At 34.8% G+C, this 16,254-nt stretch overlaps 1 protein-coding gene across 14 annotated transcripts in view; it reads left to right on the top strand.

Annotated features, from left to right (window-relative positions):
- The window catches only part of ZNF280D (zinc finger protein 280D), a 156,963-nt gene that overhangs the window by 71,277 nt on the left and 69,432 nt on the right, over positions 1-16,254 (top strand). For 12 of the 14 annotated variants that reach the window (XR_003682152.2, XM_028496357.2, XM_055087978.1 and 9 more), the window contains 3 exons: positions 6,428-6,490; positions 11,939-12,057; positions 12,208-12,244. Coding sequence is in view for 13 of the 14 variants with exons in the window: in XM_028496357.2 (XP_028352158.1) it covers positions 6,428-6,490; positions 11,939-12,057; positions 12,208-12,244 (219 nt within the window). In the remaining variant the exon portion in view is untranslated. Of the gene's footprint in view, positions 1-6,427; positions 6,491-11,938; positions 12,058-12,207; positions 12,245-12,375; positions 12,407-12,855; positions 13,427-16,254 lie in introns of those variants that run through there. The other 2 variants (XM_024128738.3, XM_028496358.2) reach the window with 2 other exon arrangements.

Below are 16,254 nucleotides of genomic sequence, written 5' to 3'. Positions count from 1 at the left end.
TAGTCAAAAGTTGTTCAGATATAATCTAGTTAGGTTGATTTTTCAAAGTGAGGTTCCGTTTTTTCAAAAGTTAGAATTAGAATATGATTAATAAAAGTGATTTTCTTATAGATCACAACATGACCTCTGTGTTACTTTCTGGTCATTATCAGGTACTCCTTTCAAGGGCTCTCCCACGTTTCTTGACGACTCCAGAACCTCTCTCACAGTTTTTTAACCACCTTGATGACTAGCCTGACATTATGGTAACTTGACTTCTTTATTGCCAGTGCTTTACATCACCTTTAAACTTGTTGTACCCCCTTTCTTACCACAGTACTATGTTAATCTTGTCATATATACTGTTCATTTCTTTTGAATTCCCATTTCCCAATGACTTTCTGGGCTTTGAGTTCTTTTTCCAGTCCAGCAGCACCTATCTAACTATAGTCATCCTAACCCTCAGGGTCGTCTGTTTTGATTGCTGCTTTGTTTTTGTTCTAGAATCCTTTACACATTTAGTCATGCTCACCTGGCATAAAGGCCAAAGACTTGACCATCTTTTTCTTCTGAACTTTATGCTCAGTTCTAGACGCCCAAATAGTGCTTGATTCAATCAACTCTGACTCATGATCTTTAACTTGAATTGGGTCCTATCTTTTTATTTTTAAATACTTCTTTATTCTCACCTACAGTATCTGATTAAACATTTTTTTGGTACTCTAAAGATTTTATTTCGGCTTCTCTTAGTTATTAACATGGCCTACAAATACTGAGTTGGAGGTCATCCTTTTAATTAATCTTTTCAGCCTCAAATTTTTTTCCTGTTACATTTATCCAGGCATTAATCTCAGAAATCAAACATGTTCTGCTTCTCCAAAGTTAACCCTGCCCCTTATCTCCTCTAGTTCTTCCACAACTTCATTCAGTTAATTTGCAACTTCATCTTCTATCTACCAGGTTCCTTCTGCTTACAGATGATTTCAGGTATTTTTTTTAAGATGAGGGAGACTTGTCCTTACTGCCTACTTTCCTTATCTCTTGTCTTATTACCATGAACATTTGTAAAAAGTATTTGTTACTAGCATATTCGTGATTCATTTCTTTACCTTTTAATTTGAGTATCATCCTCACCTACCAACTAACACTGCCCCTTTAAAGATTATCTGTCAAGTACTGATCCCCATATTTATTCTTTTTTTCACTCTTACTACTCTATGACTTCTTTAGAGTCATTGTTGTCACTCACTTTTGAAACTGTTCTCCTCAGCTTGTGTTTAACCGTACCACTATTTTTCTTCTTCCTTTTTGCCTAAACCTATTCATTGCCTTTTCTTCCTTCAGCTCTTCTCGTCTCCTTACATTTCCTTTCTTCGTAATGTAACCACTGTCACTTTTACCTTTCAACTTTGAATCTTCCAGTTTCATTCCTTAGTTTTCCTGAGATCTAACTCTGTATTTCTAATTATTTCGTGGTTTTTTTTTTTTTTTTTACCTTTGACTCATTGGCATCTAAAAAGAACCTAAATAAACCAAACATTATCATCTTTACAGAATTCACTTTACTACCGTCCAAATACTCTTTCAGGGCATCATTTGTGTGAATGTGGAATACCAGCTGGAAAACAATTCACTGTTGCAAGTATCTTAAGCTTGTGAAGTTCTCTTGATGTGCCACTGTGCATCATGGCTTCCTGAGACAACACCTTCTGCATTCTGCCTCTCTGCCTCCCACCTACTACAGTGGACTACACCTATAATCCATTTCCTCTAAACCAGGCCCCGGCCATCCTTTCCCAAGTGTACTTATGTGTGGAATGTCTCTTGTTCTTTGACAAATGTATGGCTCCCCAAATGCGGCCCTAATTCTGCCCTTAGTTTATAGGGGAGCAAATTGTAAAATATTTTGTGTTTTCCTAAGCCAAGGGTCATTCTACTCTTCCCTCTCCCATTTATCATAGGCTTCTCATTTGTCCTGTAAAACCTCCAAATCCATTCTATTCTAAAACATTCCCAATTAGCCCAACTCCCTTCTACCCTTATCCCAATTCCCAGTGAGCCCCAACCCTGCACTTCATTGTCAGGACACACAATCTTACTCATGGTTATTGCCTCATGTGGAACTGAAAGCTTCCATTGCCACTCTTAGGGTTTGGTAGATCACTTTTCCTTTTTCTCTACTTCATATGTACCCTTGCCTCACTCACTGCCTTAGATATCCCATTGAATGGCCCAACCACTACTTCTTCCCAGTGTGAATTCTTGTTACAGGCTTGAGTTTTATATGTACAGAAACTTCATTTTCTCCAGAGAATAAGTCCCTTCAATCCCTATCCTATACTACCTCTGTACTCTCAGTTGGTCTTTTCCCCTCCAGTCTCAGACTGCTCTTCTCCAGAATAAACTTTCTCCCATTCTCATTTTTGACAGTGGCTTTTCCTTATTCTTTGTTAGTCCCTGGAATGCCCCTGTCCTTCCTTTCACTTTACCTTCTTTGAAGTGTCTGATCACCACAACCACTCACAGGGATCATTCCTCGCTTTGAGTTGTGTGCCATTCATCTGTTCTGCCTTTTGTTATGTTTGTTTGTATCTGTATTATCTCCTTGAGAAGAAAGGGCTCTTTGTATTTACCATGTCACCTAGCACATTACAAACAGCAAGTGAGAGTCATTATTGTAATTATAAAAGAAAGCCTCTAAATAAAATCTCAAAAGAGGATATTAAAAAATCTTATGCAGTTGGAGCATTTTTGGAATAAGACTCTTACAAAGAATAGCATCATTAAACATATAATTTTTAAGTGATTTTTTAAAAAAGTAGCATTATTTGGGTTTGGTTGTTTAAATTATTGCACCCTGTTTGCTTATAGCTTTAGAAGTCACCTGAAAAAATGCAAATGCATTACTGTGTAATATTGCTATTATTCTTCAACATTATGTATAAGAAAGAAGGCTTTTTTTCTCTACGTGTAATAGAATTAAGGTAACAGCCATAAGTACCTAATATCTCTTTTTCTAGCAGAGCTTACTGTTTGCTAAGAAGTGTGGTAAGCTGGTGGTGAAGAATCTGACAAATCTGGATTTGAAACCAAGCTTCACCATTTATTTATTACATGTGTGACTTTGGGCAAATTACTTAACTGATTCCCATTTTCCTTTTCTTGAAGAGAAAGTTACAGTGATTATTAGAGGAAATGTACTTAAAGTGCTTAATATTTTATTTGCACTTAGGAGATATTCAAGTAATTATAGGTATTATTTCTAAATTGTCATTATTCGGTATCGTAAAGTCCTTGCCTTTAATTTTCACCATTTAGTAGGAGAGATATATTTACCTAGCTTAATGTGATAAACAAATGACTGTGAGAGCCCAGAGAAGGTAAGGATGAATTCTTTAAACAAGAAATGAGAAGGTATTGTATAAATGACATTTCATTTAGGCTTTGAAGGATGATTTAAAAATTTTCCAAGGAAAAAGAAAGCTGGTATAACAATTTGTTCCTATATAATAATAAGACAGATTACCGAATTAATTTTTATAGGATATGCTTTAGTTCATTATATTTTTTATATAGATTTATTGGCACTAAATAATAGTCATTAGAAGAACAGTTAAGATTATTGTAATGGCATCATAAATGGTCTTCTGTCCACAACCCACCCCTTCGGCCCTTTTCCATTTCTTCCTTTCTTTTGTTACTATATCTGGTCAGGATATTTTTTGGCCTAAAATCCTTTACCTTCCTAATATTAATAGGATGAAGTTCAAATTTTCTGGAGAATGTAAGACCTTTTAATGTCTAATTCCTAACTACTTTTCCAAGAGCCTTCAACTCTTATTTTCTTTGCTTTGCCTGGAGTAAGTCAGTACAGTACCTTCCTAACTGTAATGTACTACTAATTGTTCCCTCATGCAACCATAAAACTGTGTGTGTGTCACTGTTGATGTTTATCCTGTGATAATGAATATGTATTCACTTGTTTAGCAAATGTTTATTAGGCATTTATTCTGTACCAGATGCTTTTTGACTACCTTCCCCCCCAAACCCTGGACCATGAACTCTAAGGCAGACAAACTGCTTTATTGTATCATCAACCTCTAGTCTGGTGTCTTAATAGTAGGCATACTGTCAATATTGTTGCATACTTTTTTTTTTTTTTTTTGTGGTACGCGGGCCTCTCACTGCCGTGGCCTCTCCCGTCGCGGAGCACGGGCTCCGGACGCACAGGCTCAGCGGCCATGGCTCACGGGCCCAGCCGCTCCGCGGCACGTGGGATCCTCCCGGACCGGGGCACGAACTCGTGCCCCCCCGCATTGGCAGGCAGACTCTCAACCACTGCGCCACCAGGGGAGCCCTGTTGCGTACTTTTGTATTTTTTCAGAGGTAAACTTTTTACTTATATCAAAGCAAGATGGTCAAAGGGAGGTTTTTTTGCCTCTAGTCTTATTGAGGTATAATTTATATACAATAAAATTCATCTATTTTTAGAGAATAGCTTAATGAGTTTTGATAATTATGTACATATAGTCTAAGTAGATGGTGAATTTTCAAAACCTAGATTTTAATGTTATGTTTTACTGTATCGTAATAAAAATCTTAACCTTTTTTTCCCTTTCTTAGATTATTTCCCTATTGTTATTAACTTTACACAGGTCTAATAGGAAGAAGAAAGGTAGTTTTTTTTTTCCCTCTTTATTGGTGAGCTACAGATCCACTTTTCCATTCCTATAATACAAAACTAGAAGAATGGAATTTGTGTAATAAATATAAATAAAATGACAGTATAAGTCTTTTTTTATAGGTAGGAACTCTAAAACTGGATTCAGACAACTAAAATTTTAAAAGTACCAACATTTTAATAAGGTACAAGTTATAGACAGAAATGGAAGCCATCAAAAGACCCTAAAACGTAATTTTTCCCTCTCCTCTTACCAAATAAAGAAACCGAAACAGTCTGTTGAGAAGGAAGAAAGAGTTTTTAAAAGTTACTTTTAAATCTCATTTAAAAAAATAATTTACTTGGTTCACATTATTGGGGAATCAGATAAAATCTGGGACACACTCTGAGGAAATACAGTTATGTGCACAAATTTTGGCATATAATTTCAGTGGTTCCCAACCTCTTGATGGTTTCTTCCTAAAAAAACCATTCAGTTATTTTTGTCATGTTATGCTGAATTTATAAACTCTTTAGTAGTAGTTATCCCCAGATTGAAGAAACAACTATTGGAAATCTTCTGAGAATGTTCTCTGGGGATTATAACTGGTCAGAGTATTTCTTTTCCCATACATACATGCTCTGCTGTTGATGGTTGCCTTGTATCTGAGACTTAGAATTGACTTCGTGTGTTGGCTACTTTAGGTCTATCATTGCAAGCTCCTGCTCCTCAAACTTTAGCTTGCATAAGAATTACTGAAAAAGCTTGTTAAAACAGATTCCTGGGGCTTCCCTGGTGGCGCAGTGGTTGAGAGTCCGCCTGCCGATGCAGGGGACACGGGTTCGTGCCCCGGTCCGGGAGGATCCCACATGCCGCTCGGCCCGTGAGCCATGGCCGCTGAGCCTGCGCGTCCGGAGCCTGTGCTCCGCAATGGAAGAGGCCACAACAGTGAGAGGCCCGCATACTGCAAAAAAAAAAAACAAAAACAGATTCCTGGGCCCCACTGCCAGAGCTTAATTCAGTAGCTATGTGGGGGGGGGGGCATAAGACTTTGCATTTCTAAATAAGCTCCCAGATGATGCTGATGTTACTAGTCTATGACTCCACTTTTATCTGTGCTAAGTAGTACTGTGCTAAGCCGATCCTGGTTTTCTAGTATAGGAAAGCTTTCCTTATCAGATTTAAAAGGGTATGTAAAAGCTATCATCATCGGCTACAAAGCTTGGTTAGGGGTTTTCTGTTCTGTGCTTAGGGGAAGCATTGTTTTAGCTCAAGAGTTCTGCTTTAATTTGTTTTTTTAAAAAAAAACCACTACTAGTAATTGCAGAGAATTCTAAATGTTTTATTTTACAAATGGTAAACAGTGGCATTTAGCTCAACTACTGTTTACTTCCAGGATAATTTGGAATCTACTCCCCTTCCTCAACACAAACATGTTGGAAAAGGATTTTTAAAATGATTCTTATTGGTAACCACTCATATTATAGCAAAAATGTTATTAGCAAAACTTTTAAATTGTTTTCAACTCTTAACAGTGTAAGAAAATAATTTGATGTGCTTTACTTTTTTAAACTCTTGAGTATTTCCTTTTTTTATGTGAGGGTGAGGTGCTAATCGTATAAGAATATGCTTAATGAAATAGATAAGTTGGAATGTAAGCTAAAATGCTGAATGAAACAGGGATTTTATTCAAAACTGGAGATTTAAGTATAGACTTGATATATAGCTATAAATTAATATGACTTACTGTATAGTAAAATTAATAAAATCTGTTTTGTCTCTCTCAGCTTTCATAGTAATCGTCCAAGTAAAAGGTTTTGTATCTTTAAGAAGTATTCAGAAGATCTCAGGTAACTAGTTGATCTTTTAAATTTTTTTCTATTGAAAAATTATATGACTTAAATCTTTTGTATATAACATTTTTATTGAGATACAGTTCATATACCATGCAATTCACACATTTAAATTGTACAATTAATAGTTTTTGGTATATTCACAGAATTGTGCAGTTACCACAGTTAATTTTAGTACATTTTTGTCACTTTAAAAAGGCACTCTGTACCTGTTAGTGGTTATCTCCATTTCCTTCCAATTCCTTTCATCCCTAAGCAACCACTAATCTACTTTCTGTCTATTTAGATTTGCCTATTCTGAACATTTCATGTAAATGGAATGATAAAATATGTGATCCTTTGTGATTTGTGTCTTCCATTTAGCATAATGTTTTCAAGATTCACCCATATTGTAGCATATATCAGTGCTTCTTTTTCTTATTGCTGAATAATATTCCATTGTATGTATATATGATAGTTTATCCATTTAGGTTATTTTAACTTTGAATCTGTTGTGAATATTGCTGTTGTGAACATTTGTGTACTCATTTTTGTTTGGACATGCCTTTTCATTTTTCTTTAGTATATATCTAGGATTAGAATTGCTAGGTTATATGGTAACCCTATGTCAAGCCTTTGAGGAACTGCCAGAGTGTTTTACGAAGTACCTGATTAGTCTATATTCTCTCGCTGAATTTTTTTCAGGGGTGACCAATGGTGTCAAGATGAAGTCTTCATGTATTTGCACTGTAAAATGAGAACAAAAGTAGGGCTATCCAACAATATTTGAATTAAAAAAAAATACCGAAAATATGTAGTAAAGTGACTAACACTTTTTCAGTTTTGAAGTAAATTTCTTAAACCACTGGAATTCTTGAAATTAGTATGTAGTCTGTATAATTCTTTTTCCTTTTCAAATTAAGAGAAGTGTACAATTTGCTTACTGTGCAGAAAGGACTGTTGATGAATATTTCTGAAGACATTGAGAATTTGGTTTTACCACACACTTAACTCAGAATTCACTGAGCACCATGTTTTTCATATTCTTCTGAATTCTTTAGACCCCACTGCTCTTTATTTTTTGCTCATGTCACCTTTGCTACCTGAAATATCAGTATCTTTGCTGCACCAGCTAATCTATACAGATAAGGTTAACCAATACTTGTTTTGATATTTTGGGTTAGTGGAAAAGATGGAAGAGGGGATGATATTATGTCTCAGGACCTTTGTACTTATTATTCTCTGTGACTAGTTTGCTCTTTCCCAGATTTTTGTATGATTAGCTCCTTTGTCTCCTTTGGGTCTTTATTCTGATGAGTGAGCCTTTCCTTGACCACTTGATTTAAAATTATATCCTTTCTCCTGTGCTTTACCCCAGTGCTCTTTATCTCCTTTTTATGCTTCATTTTTCTCTGGATCATCTTTTATCATCTCATTCACTGTATACTTTGTTTATTTTCTGTGTCCTCTCACTAGAATGTGTGTGGTTTGGATTTTTGTCTATGCCAGGCATTGATAGTGATTAGGCACCCAGTAAATATTTGTTGAATAAATTAATGTATGTATTGAAAATGACTTATGTGGACAATAGGTCCCATCTATGATGTTGGACCAGTAGCTCACAGGGAGAGAAAAATTTGGTTCAGTTTTAAAAATATATTAGTACTAATTTTAAAACATTTACTGAATTCAAGGAAATAGATTAAGCTATATTAGAGGTTGCCTATACTGAAAATTTAGATTCAGTTATATTAGAGGTTGCCTATACTGAAAATGTTTATAAGAATGAAGAGTTTTATTGCATTCAAAAGATGAGATTTTTAATTTTCACCTCACTGTTGTTAAGCTCAGTTGTGTTTGGTTTTTAAATGAATCATATGATTTTAAAGCTCTGGGATGTTTTTCTCTCAACTTGAATAAGTCTCAGATTGAAAATTTGCCTATCTCTGTGAATGGAACATAGAAACTTATAATTGTATAGAACAATAATTTTTGTAATTATTCTTTTATTGGAATGGAATATTTGTTCTTCAGCTATTTACTATGTATCTATTAGGTCTATAATGTAGCAGATCCTGTAAAGATAATAGTAATAATGAAGAAGTCTTGGAGCCAACCTTCAGAGAATGTACATTTTATTGGGTGGGAGATAAGAGGTGAATGTAAATAACCACAGTAAAGCAAGAGGAATTTTAATAAGTGCAATGTTAGTTGTTTGTTTTTCAAAGGGGAGCGAGATTACTTTACTTGGAATGATCTACATAGGTGTTAGTTTACTTGGCTTTAAAGGATGAGTATTGTTTATACTGATAGAAGAGGTACAGGGGCATTTGAGTTGGAATAGCCTGAATAGAGGTGCAGAAATGAAAAAGTAGAAGGCGTACAGAGGGGGAATGGTAGTAGTAAATGAATGGAGCATTGAAGTTATAGTAATAATATTGAAATCGGGGGCAATAGTTTTGAGCTTAGAGCCAGATTGTAAAAGCGTTGAAAATAAGGCTAAGGAGTTTGGACTTATTTTGGAGGGCGCTGGACAACCTTTGATGTTTTATATAGAATTGAGTGAAACTGAAGGAAGGTTGAATTTCTTCTCACCTTTAACAATAGGGTGAGTTATAGATGCATGAATCCTATTGATTAGGACTTTTGTGGTAGTTATGAATAATCTAGTAAGGACTTGGGTTAGAATGGTGAGATAGTATTATATCATCTTTAAGAAATTGGGCTCTGGAATGAAAGTGCTTGATTTCAAACCTGGTCTTGATCTTTACCAGCTCTGTGTCCTTGGTAAATTACTAAGCTAACTCCATCCTCTATTAAAAAGGTGATAAATTATAGCGTCTACCTTTTATGGGTTGTTTAGATTTAGATGAGATGGTATGTCTAAAATTGTTAGACTAGCACACAATAAGTACTCAATAAATTGTTGATATAAAATGCTTGACATACTGACTGTTTAAGGAAGAAGAGACAGAGATAACTATAGGTTGAGCTTTATTTTCAGAGGAAATGGCATCTTAAGAAAGGCCAGTCAGGATAAGTTAATTTGGGAAGGAAGTACATGATTTTAGTTTTATGAAGGTCAGTTTTTTATGTGCCAGTATGACATCTAGGGGAAAATATACAGCAGACTGTTAGACTAGAGCTTTAGGGGAGAAGTCAATCTAAGGTATGTTATTTGTTTGTATTTGTATATTGGTAAAACATTTAAAATTTTAATGTATGTGATGAACTTCAGAAATGTATTTATGCTTTGTTAATAAACTGACAATAACAATGATCACATTACATGATCTATTTTTTTTCCACCTAAGCAAAAATAATTTATTAGCAGGATTCCAAAGACCCTCATGGACCCCTAGAAGGAAGAGATACAACCAGAACATACAAGGGAAACAGAAAGCCGTCAGTTACACGGCTTCTTTCTAATCTGACCTGCTGAAGCAGAATGATTTTGTCTCTGTTATTTTCTCTGGACATGGGTTCCATTCTCCTCTCTCTGTGTAGACCAGCTTTCTCTATTGATGACCCAAACATAGTATTCCTAGCCTCCCACATTTTCCCAGATCAAGAAATGTGATTATATATCCCAGTTACAGATCCCTGTTCAGAGAAGGCTTGAGTTAGACATTCCATCCCTGGTCCAATTAACTATGTCGAGTGGAATAGGCATTTAGCTACTTACCATTGAGACTACTTTTAGTGTCTGTTGAGGGCAGTTTGTTAATAGAAAAAGACTGTAATTATTAAATTTAAGTGTTTAAATCTTAACTTTCCTTAAGCTTAAAAATATTCCATTTAGAAATCTAGTACATTTAATAATAACTTTCGAGACTTCCCTGGTGGTGCAGTGGTTAAGAATCTGCCTGCCAAGGCGGGGGACACAGGTTCGAGCCCTGGTCCGGGAAGATCCCACATGCCGCGGAGCAACTAAGCCCGTGCGCCACAACTACTGAGCCTGAGCTCTAGAGCCTGCGAGCCACAACTATTGAGCCCGTGCGCCTAGAGCCAGTGCTCCACACAGGAGAAGCCACCGCAATGAGAAGCCCACGCACTGCAAGGAAGAGTAACCCCCACTCACCACAACTAGAGAAAGCACACGTGCAGCAACGAAGACCCAACGCAGCCATAAATAAATAAATAAATAGATTTATTTTTAAAAATCACTTTCAAGCGGGCCTTTAAATAATGTTTGATAAAGTTCATTTAAGCTGAACAGACTAGAATTTTTTAAAGTCTCATTTACACTTCAATTACCTTTAAACAATGTAGCATCATTTATATGTTTAATATATTTGATTTTCTTTTAAACAGCTCTTCAGATGCTTGACCCACAAGCTCCCAAGTGCTTAACTCTAATAAACATAATAAATTAAACATAGTGGCTTTCTAAATTCTCTGAAACATTCGCATATTTTTGCAGGCTTAATATTTTAAAATAAAACTCAAAGCTAAAAGTTTAAACACATTTTAAATTAGAGTCTTAAGACCAATTTTACATACTATAATACGCCAATTATGTTCAAATACTTCAAATAGCAAATGCTGCACAGTTTGATCCAATAAGCATAAAAACTATTCGTGAATTCAAAAAACATGTATTGATGACTATGGGAATTGCTTTCTAACCTTTTTGAAAATTTATAATCATTACATATTTAAGAACTACAGTACTCAGTGAAGTTTTGTTAAGGGAACAAGTAGTTTAGGTCCAAGCAAGTGGGCCAGTTCAGAGTACTGGGATGCTGAGGAACTCAGACTTTGGACTTAAGTAGTGAATTAGCTACTTCAGTTAATTCAGTGTTATATGAGAATAATACCAACCTTGGATGCTTGTGGTGAGAATAAACTAAATAATATGTGGGAAAATCTTTAACACATAGTATACAACGATAGCAGCTACGACATAATCTATTTTTAAAGCCTTCACATTTCTAATTTTTTCCTCAACTAGATAAACACTAGATAAATGTTCCATTAGAGCACAGACTGTATTTTTTGGTCATCATTGTATTTACAGTACAGTACACTAGTAGTACAGTATGTGTAACGACAGCCTTAGTGAATATACACTGACTAATGTATATATTGTACATTTATATATACTGAACTCTTGCTTTGCAGATGGGCATAGGCACAAATAGACTGTGACTTGTCAAAGTGACACATGTTGTTAGTGGAGCCAAGACTGGACTGTAGGTCTCTTGACTCTTAGCTTTCAGTAACTGATATGAGAGAGAAAAGTTTATAAAGCAAAAATACTTTCTGTAAACAAATGGTAGTATAATTTGAATATGACATTTTCTAGAAAATCATTTCAGTTATATCAAGTTTATATAACAAAAATTGGAATGACAGTTATGACACAAACAGCAAATCACAGAAAAGTATTCATTGAACTGGTGTGTGGATTTTCATAAAAGATAAAAACGTTTTCTTTTATACTATTTGCTTTGTTTTTTATAGGGGCATTACTCTAGTGTGCCTTAATTGTGATTTCCTAACTGATGTTTCTGGCTTAGATAATATGGCTACACACTTAAGTCAACATGAAACTCATGCTTGTCAAGTTGTAATAGAGAAAGGTACGTATATGAAATTGTTTTACTTTGGATTGTTGATATTTATTCCGGTATTATTGGTCAGCCACAGTATGTGCTCTTTACTAAATCGTTTTTCTCACTCATCATATTTCATATGCTGTTTTAAATATAATACTTTTCTTCTAATTTCAGTTTCTGTTTGTATCCCAACTTCTGAACATCTTTCTGAGTAAGTTTAATTTTTATTCAGTGCATTTTACTTTGATGGATTTTAGCACTATTGCATTTTAAAATGTATCATTAATAGAAATGAAAAATATTAAAGTATTTTTTTTGTTTTGTTTTGTTTTTTTTTTAAAGCTGCTTGTTGAAATAGGTTCCTGCTCTATGGAGCTCGTGACCTGGTGCAAGACAAGTTGGAATTTCCTAAGTTCAAAGTTCTGAGATGTTTTCTTACACAAAGGCAGTTAAGCAGCCAAGTTCATGACACTAGCTCTCATTATTCAGCTCTTTTCAGCTTCAAATGGGACTAGATTCTTATTCCACCTTATCTTTGTGTCAGGTTGACATATCTTAACATACGTTTTTTTTTCTCCAGTTGGCTCTCTCCAAAAATAACTTTTGTTGCTATGGTCATTTCTTACTTTGCTTAAAATAATTTGTGTTTTTCTCTGCTGTACTTGACTTCAGAATAATATGTTCCAAATGATATGGCTGTTTGTCTTTTTGTCTGTTTTGTCTGCTTTCTTAATTTCTTATAAGTCTTAAGTTTTTTAGGCCGGATGACTGTCTTTTTCCTCATTCGTTGTCTGTCATTGTGCTATTTTTCTTATTTTTCAGATGGAGAAGCAGCCCAGAGATTTCAAAAAATGTTCAGGGTACACCTGGACAGTGTCCCCCTTCGATGGACACAACTGATGCCTGTTCTCTCTTTCCAAGGAATGTGACTAATTTGACTGTGGGACCTGCTCTAGGTTGTGGTCTCAGGAAATCAGATCTTGGGGAGACTCCCTTCTCTCATGGCTGGCCTTCCGTGAGGCTGATGTTGATATAGCCAGAGATGGTGTCAAGGCCTACCAAATAGAGCACAGCTTCCCACTGGGGGCTTTGGCTCTTGATCTTAAGCTTGTGGGTCACTTCTGGCCAAGAAAATCAAATCTGTGCTTCAGCGTCCCAGTTGAAGTTTAGTCATTTTGGCTGCTGCCCTTTAATCTTCCTCTAGCATGAATGCATCCAAGGAATACAAAAGCTCCGGTTATTAGGAAATGGTTATTTTTCATATCCTTGGAACAACAGGTCTCTACAATTATGTTCCAAAACTTCACTTATTTTTATTGTTATTTAAAATGTATTACCCAGGAGTAACTTCATAGTTTTTTAACAACATCAATTATCAGATTTTTTATTTTTAAAAAATTTAGTTTAATTTTGATAGCTTGGTTTTATGTTCTCCAAATGTATTGATGTCTATTTTTATATTCTTTAAACTGTTGTTTAGTGTTTGCTTTGTTTTGTTAAGAACTCCAAGATACTCCCTAGAATTCTCTACAGATTTCCTATAGCTGCTTATTTATAGCTTTTTAATTTGGCTGTTGTTCAGACCATTAGACATTATTATATCCATTCTTATTTCAGGATTATTATTATTAATATTATCTTAGTAGTTGTGAGTTCTAAGGTGTAAAGAATTGACAAAACCTATTCTTGGAGACCTTTTTTTTAAATTTAGTTTTATTTTTTTATACAGTAAAACAAGTTTTAAAGTTACATATTTGTACATCTAATACATAATACCTACTTAGCTATTAATAGTTCCTTTGGGTAGTGGTAACATTAAAAAATATAGGGGCCAATAATGCACTTGTTTCTATCATATATAAAACATATTTCCACATATATATATTTTTTAAAGTTGACATTTGTTTATTTTAGTTACATTGACTATAGCTCTAATAAACAGTTTTGATGATATTATTTTGTTTTAATAAAAATTTTGTTGTTTAAGTGCCTCAGGAATTATTTACTAATAAAGAATTTCATATGAAAGCTGTAGATTTAATCATATAAATAGGAGCATTGCCTTTGTTTCTTGGAAGCCCTATTATTTGGCCTGCACACTGAGAGGTGTATCTACTTAGTGCATCTTGCTTTTTTTCCTTTGGCACAATTGAAAGGTCACTGTTTATACTCTACCAATTTATTGAATTTTAATGACTTGCAAAATACCTTTTGTGATCTTAGTTGCCATAAGAGTTAGGCAGGCTCTGGAAGTATGACTCCGTCATGTTTTTTTACTCTGAAGTCAGAACTTGCTCAGTTTTACTTTGAAACAGATTTAAAGCCAGTATAGATGACTACTTATTATTTAATGTGCTTTTTGCAATTAATAATCAAAAAATTTGAACCCATTAGTTTTAAATTTCCAAACTAATTTCTATGGTAAATGAATAATTTTTCAAAAGCTCTGCAAGTGGCTTGTCTCTCAGTAGGTGGATTTGGTGTTATGCTAGTCTTTATTTCCTTATCTATCTCTGGGAAGTTTTGTCATTCACCCTCTTTCTACCCAGTTTTTTTAAAAATTAAAAAATTTTGCCCAGAAACAACTTCTTTACATTTTTAACATAAGTTCCTTTTTCATTTATAGATATTTGCTCTACCTTGGCTATAGTTAAAAAATATGAGAAATTGTATTCTTGATATAGCAATGTAAGAGTACTGCTTTGTGTTCTTCCATAGGACACTATTTTATAGTATTATCAAGTTCATTTTCTTAAAGTTTAAACTCCTAAAGTTCTATCACCTATAACTTCCTTTTTAAAAATATAATTTAAATAAAACACCTAAGGCAGCTAGTATAAAACTTGTTGATTATAGGCAGTTGGTCATATTTTAATTTTGTGCTAATGAGTTTTAGCTTGAGTCTAATCCCTCCTTGCCATCAGGTTATTCTAAATAGTTTATTCACCTGATCAGAAATTGCCATTTCATGCATGTGTGCTTTTGGTTACCACTGAATAAAAAATGAGATTGGTTCAGTTTAAGTCCATGGCTATTTTGAGAAAAAATGACTGCTAAACTACAGAGACTTGGATTCTTGCCCTATTTTTATGATATTTTGGCATAACACCTCACCTCTTTGGGCCTCATTTGTTTATTCAGCAAATATTTCTTGAACATCTGCTTTGTGCCTGGCACCCTTCTAAGTGCTAGAAAAATGGACTGAAATCTCTGCCCTCACAGAACGAACATTTTAGTGGTGAAAGACAGACGATATAAAGTAAATAAAGTACATAGTATGTTAGATAGTGGTCAATACTATGGAGAAAAATAACAAAGGGAAGGGGGATAAGAAGTACTGGGTGGGAGTTTGGAGGCTGCCATTTAAAATTTGGTAGTCAGGGAAGGTCTCACAGAGAGATGACATTTGAGTAAAGACCTGAAAGAAGAACTGCATGGAGACTGGTCTGGCTGCAAATAAGTGATTAAGAGGGAGAATAGTAGGAGTTGGGGCCTGCAAGGTAATGTGGGCCATGTGTATAGGACGTTATGGACCATTGTAAGGAATTCGCCTTTTACTATGAGATAAGTAGCTATTAGAGCATTTTGAATAGAGGAGTGTTTTATACCTCAATAAAAACCACAATCAACGAAAACCTTTAAATACAGAAGAGTGTCTGTATTACCATAGCTTCTGTCTTCGGAATAAACTATAGAAGACCAAGGACAAAATCAGGGAGATTAATTAGGAGGTTATTGTAATAATACAGATATGAGATGGTGGGGATTTAGGCTAGGCTGCTAGCAGTTTAGGTGATAAGAGTTTTGATTTGGGACATGTTTTGAATTCGTTGATGGTTTATATGTGAAGTGTAGAAGAAAGAAAGTTTTGAGGATGATTCCAGTTATTAGTGTGAGCAACCGCAAAGATGGCATTGATCTTAGATAGGGAAGACTAGAAGTAATAGATTTGAGAGGGAAGATGATGACTGTGATTTGGGACATTTTAGTTTGTGATATCTGTTAGATATGCAAGTTGAGATGTCATAAGCATTCACCTGTATGAATTTAGGGGGGTATTCTAAGCTGTAAATATCATTTAATGTCATGGGAATAAATACAAGTAAAACTGGGGAAAACTGAGTAAGGTGGGGATATGTATCACTGTCAACATCCTGCTTATGCTTTTGTGCTATAATTTTTTACTGTTATTTTGTATTATAAGATGTTATCATTGGGGAA

Source organism: Physeter macrocephalus, chromosome 11, assembly GCF_002837175.3.
Source record: "Physeter macrocephalus isolate SW-GA chromosome 11, ASM283717v5, whole genome shotgun sequence".
NCBI lineage: Eukaryota > Metazoa > Chordata > Mammalia > Artiodactyla > Physeteridae > Physeter > Physeter macrocephalus.
The sequence above is the reverse complement of the archived record's forward strand: the minus strand, read 5'-3'. Positions and strand labels throughout refer to the sequence as shown.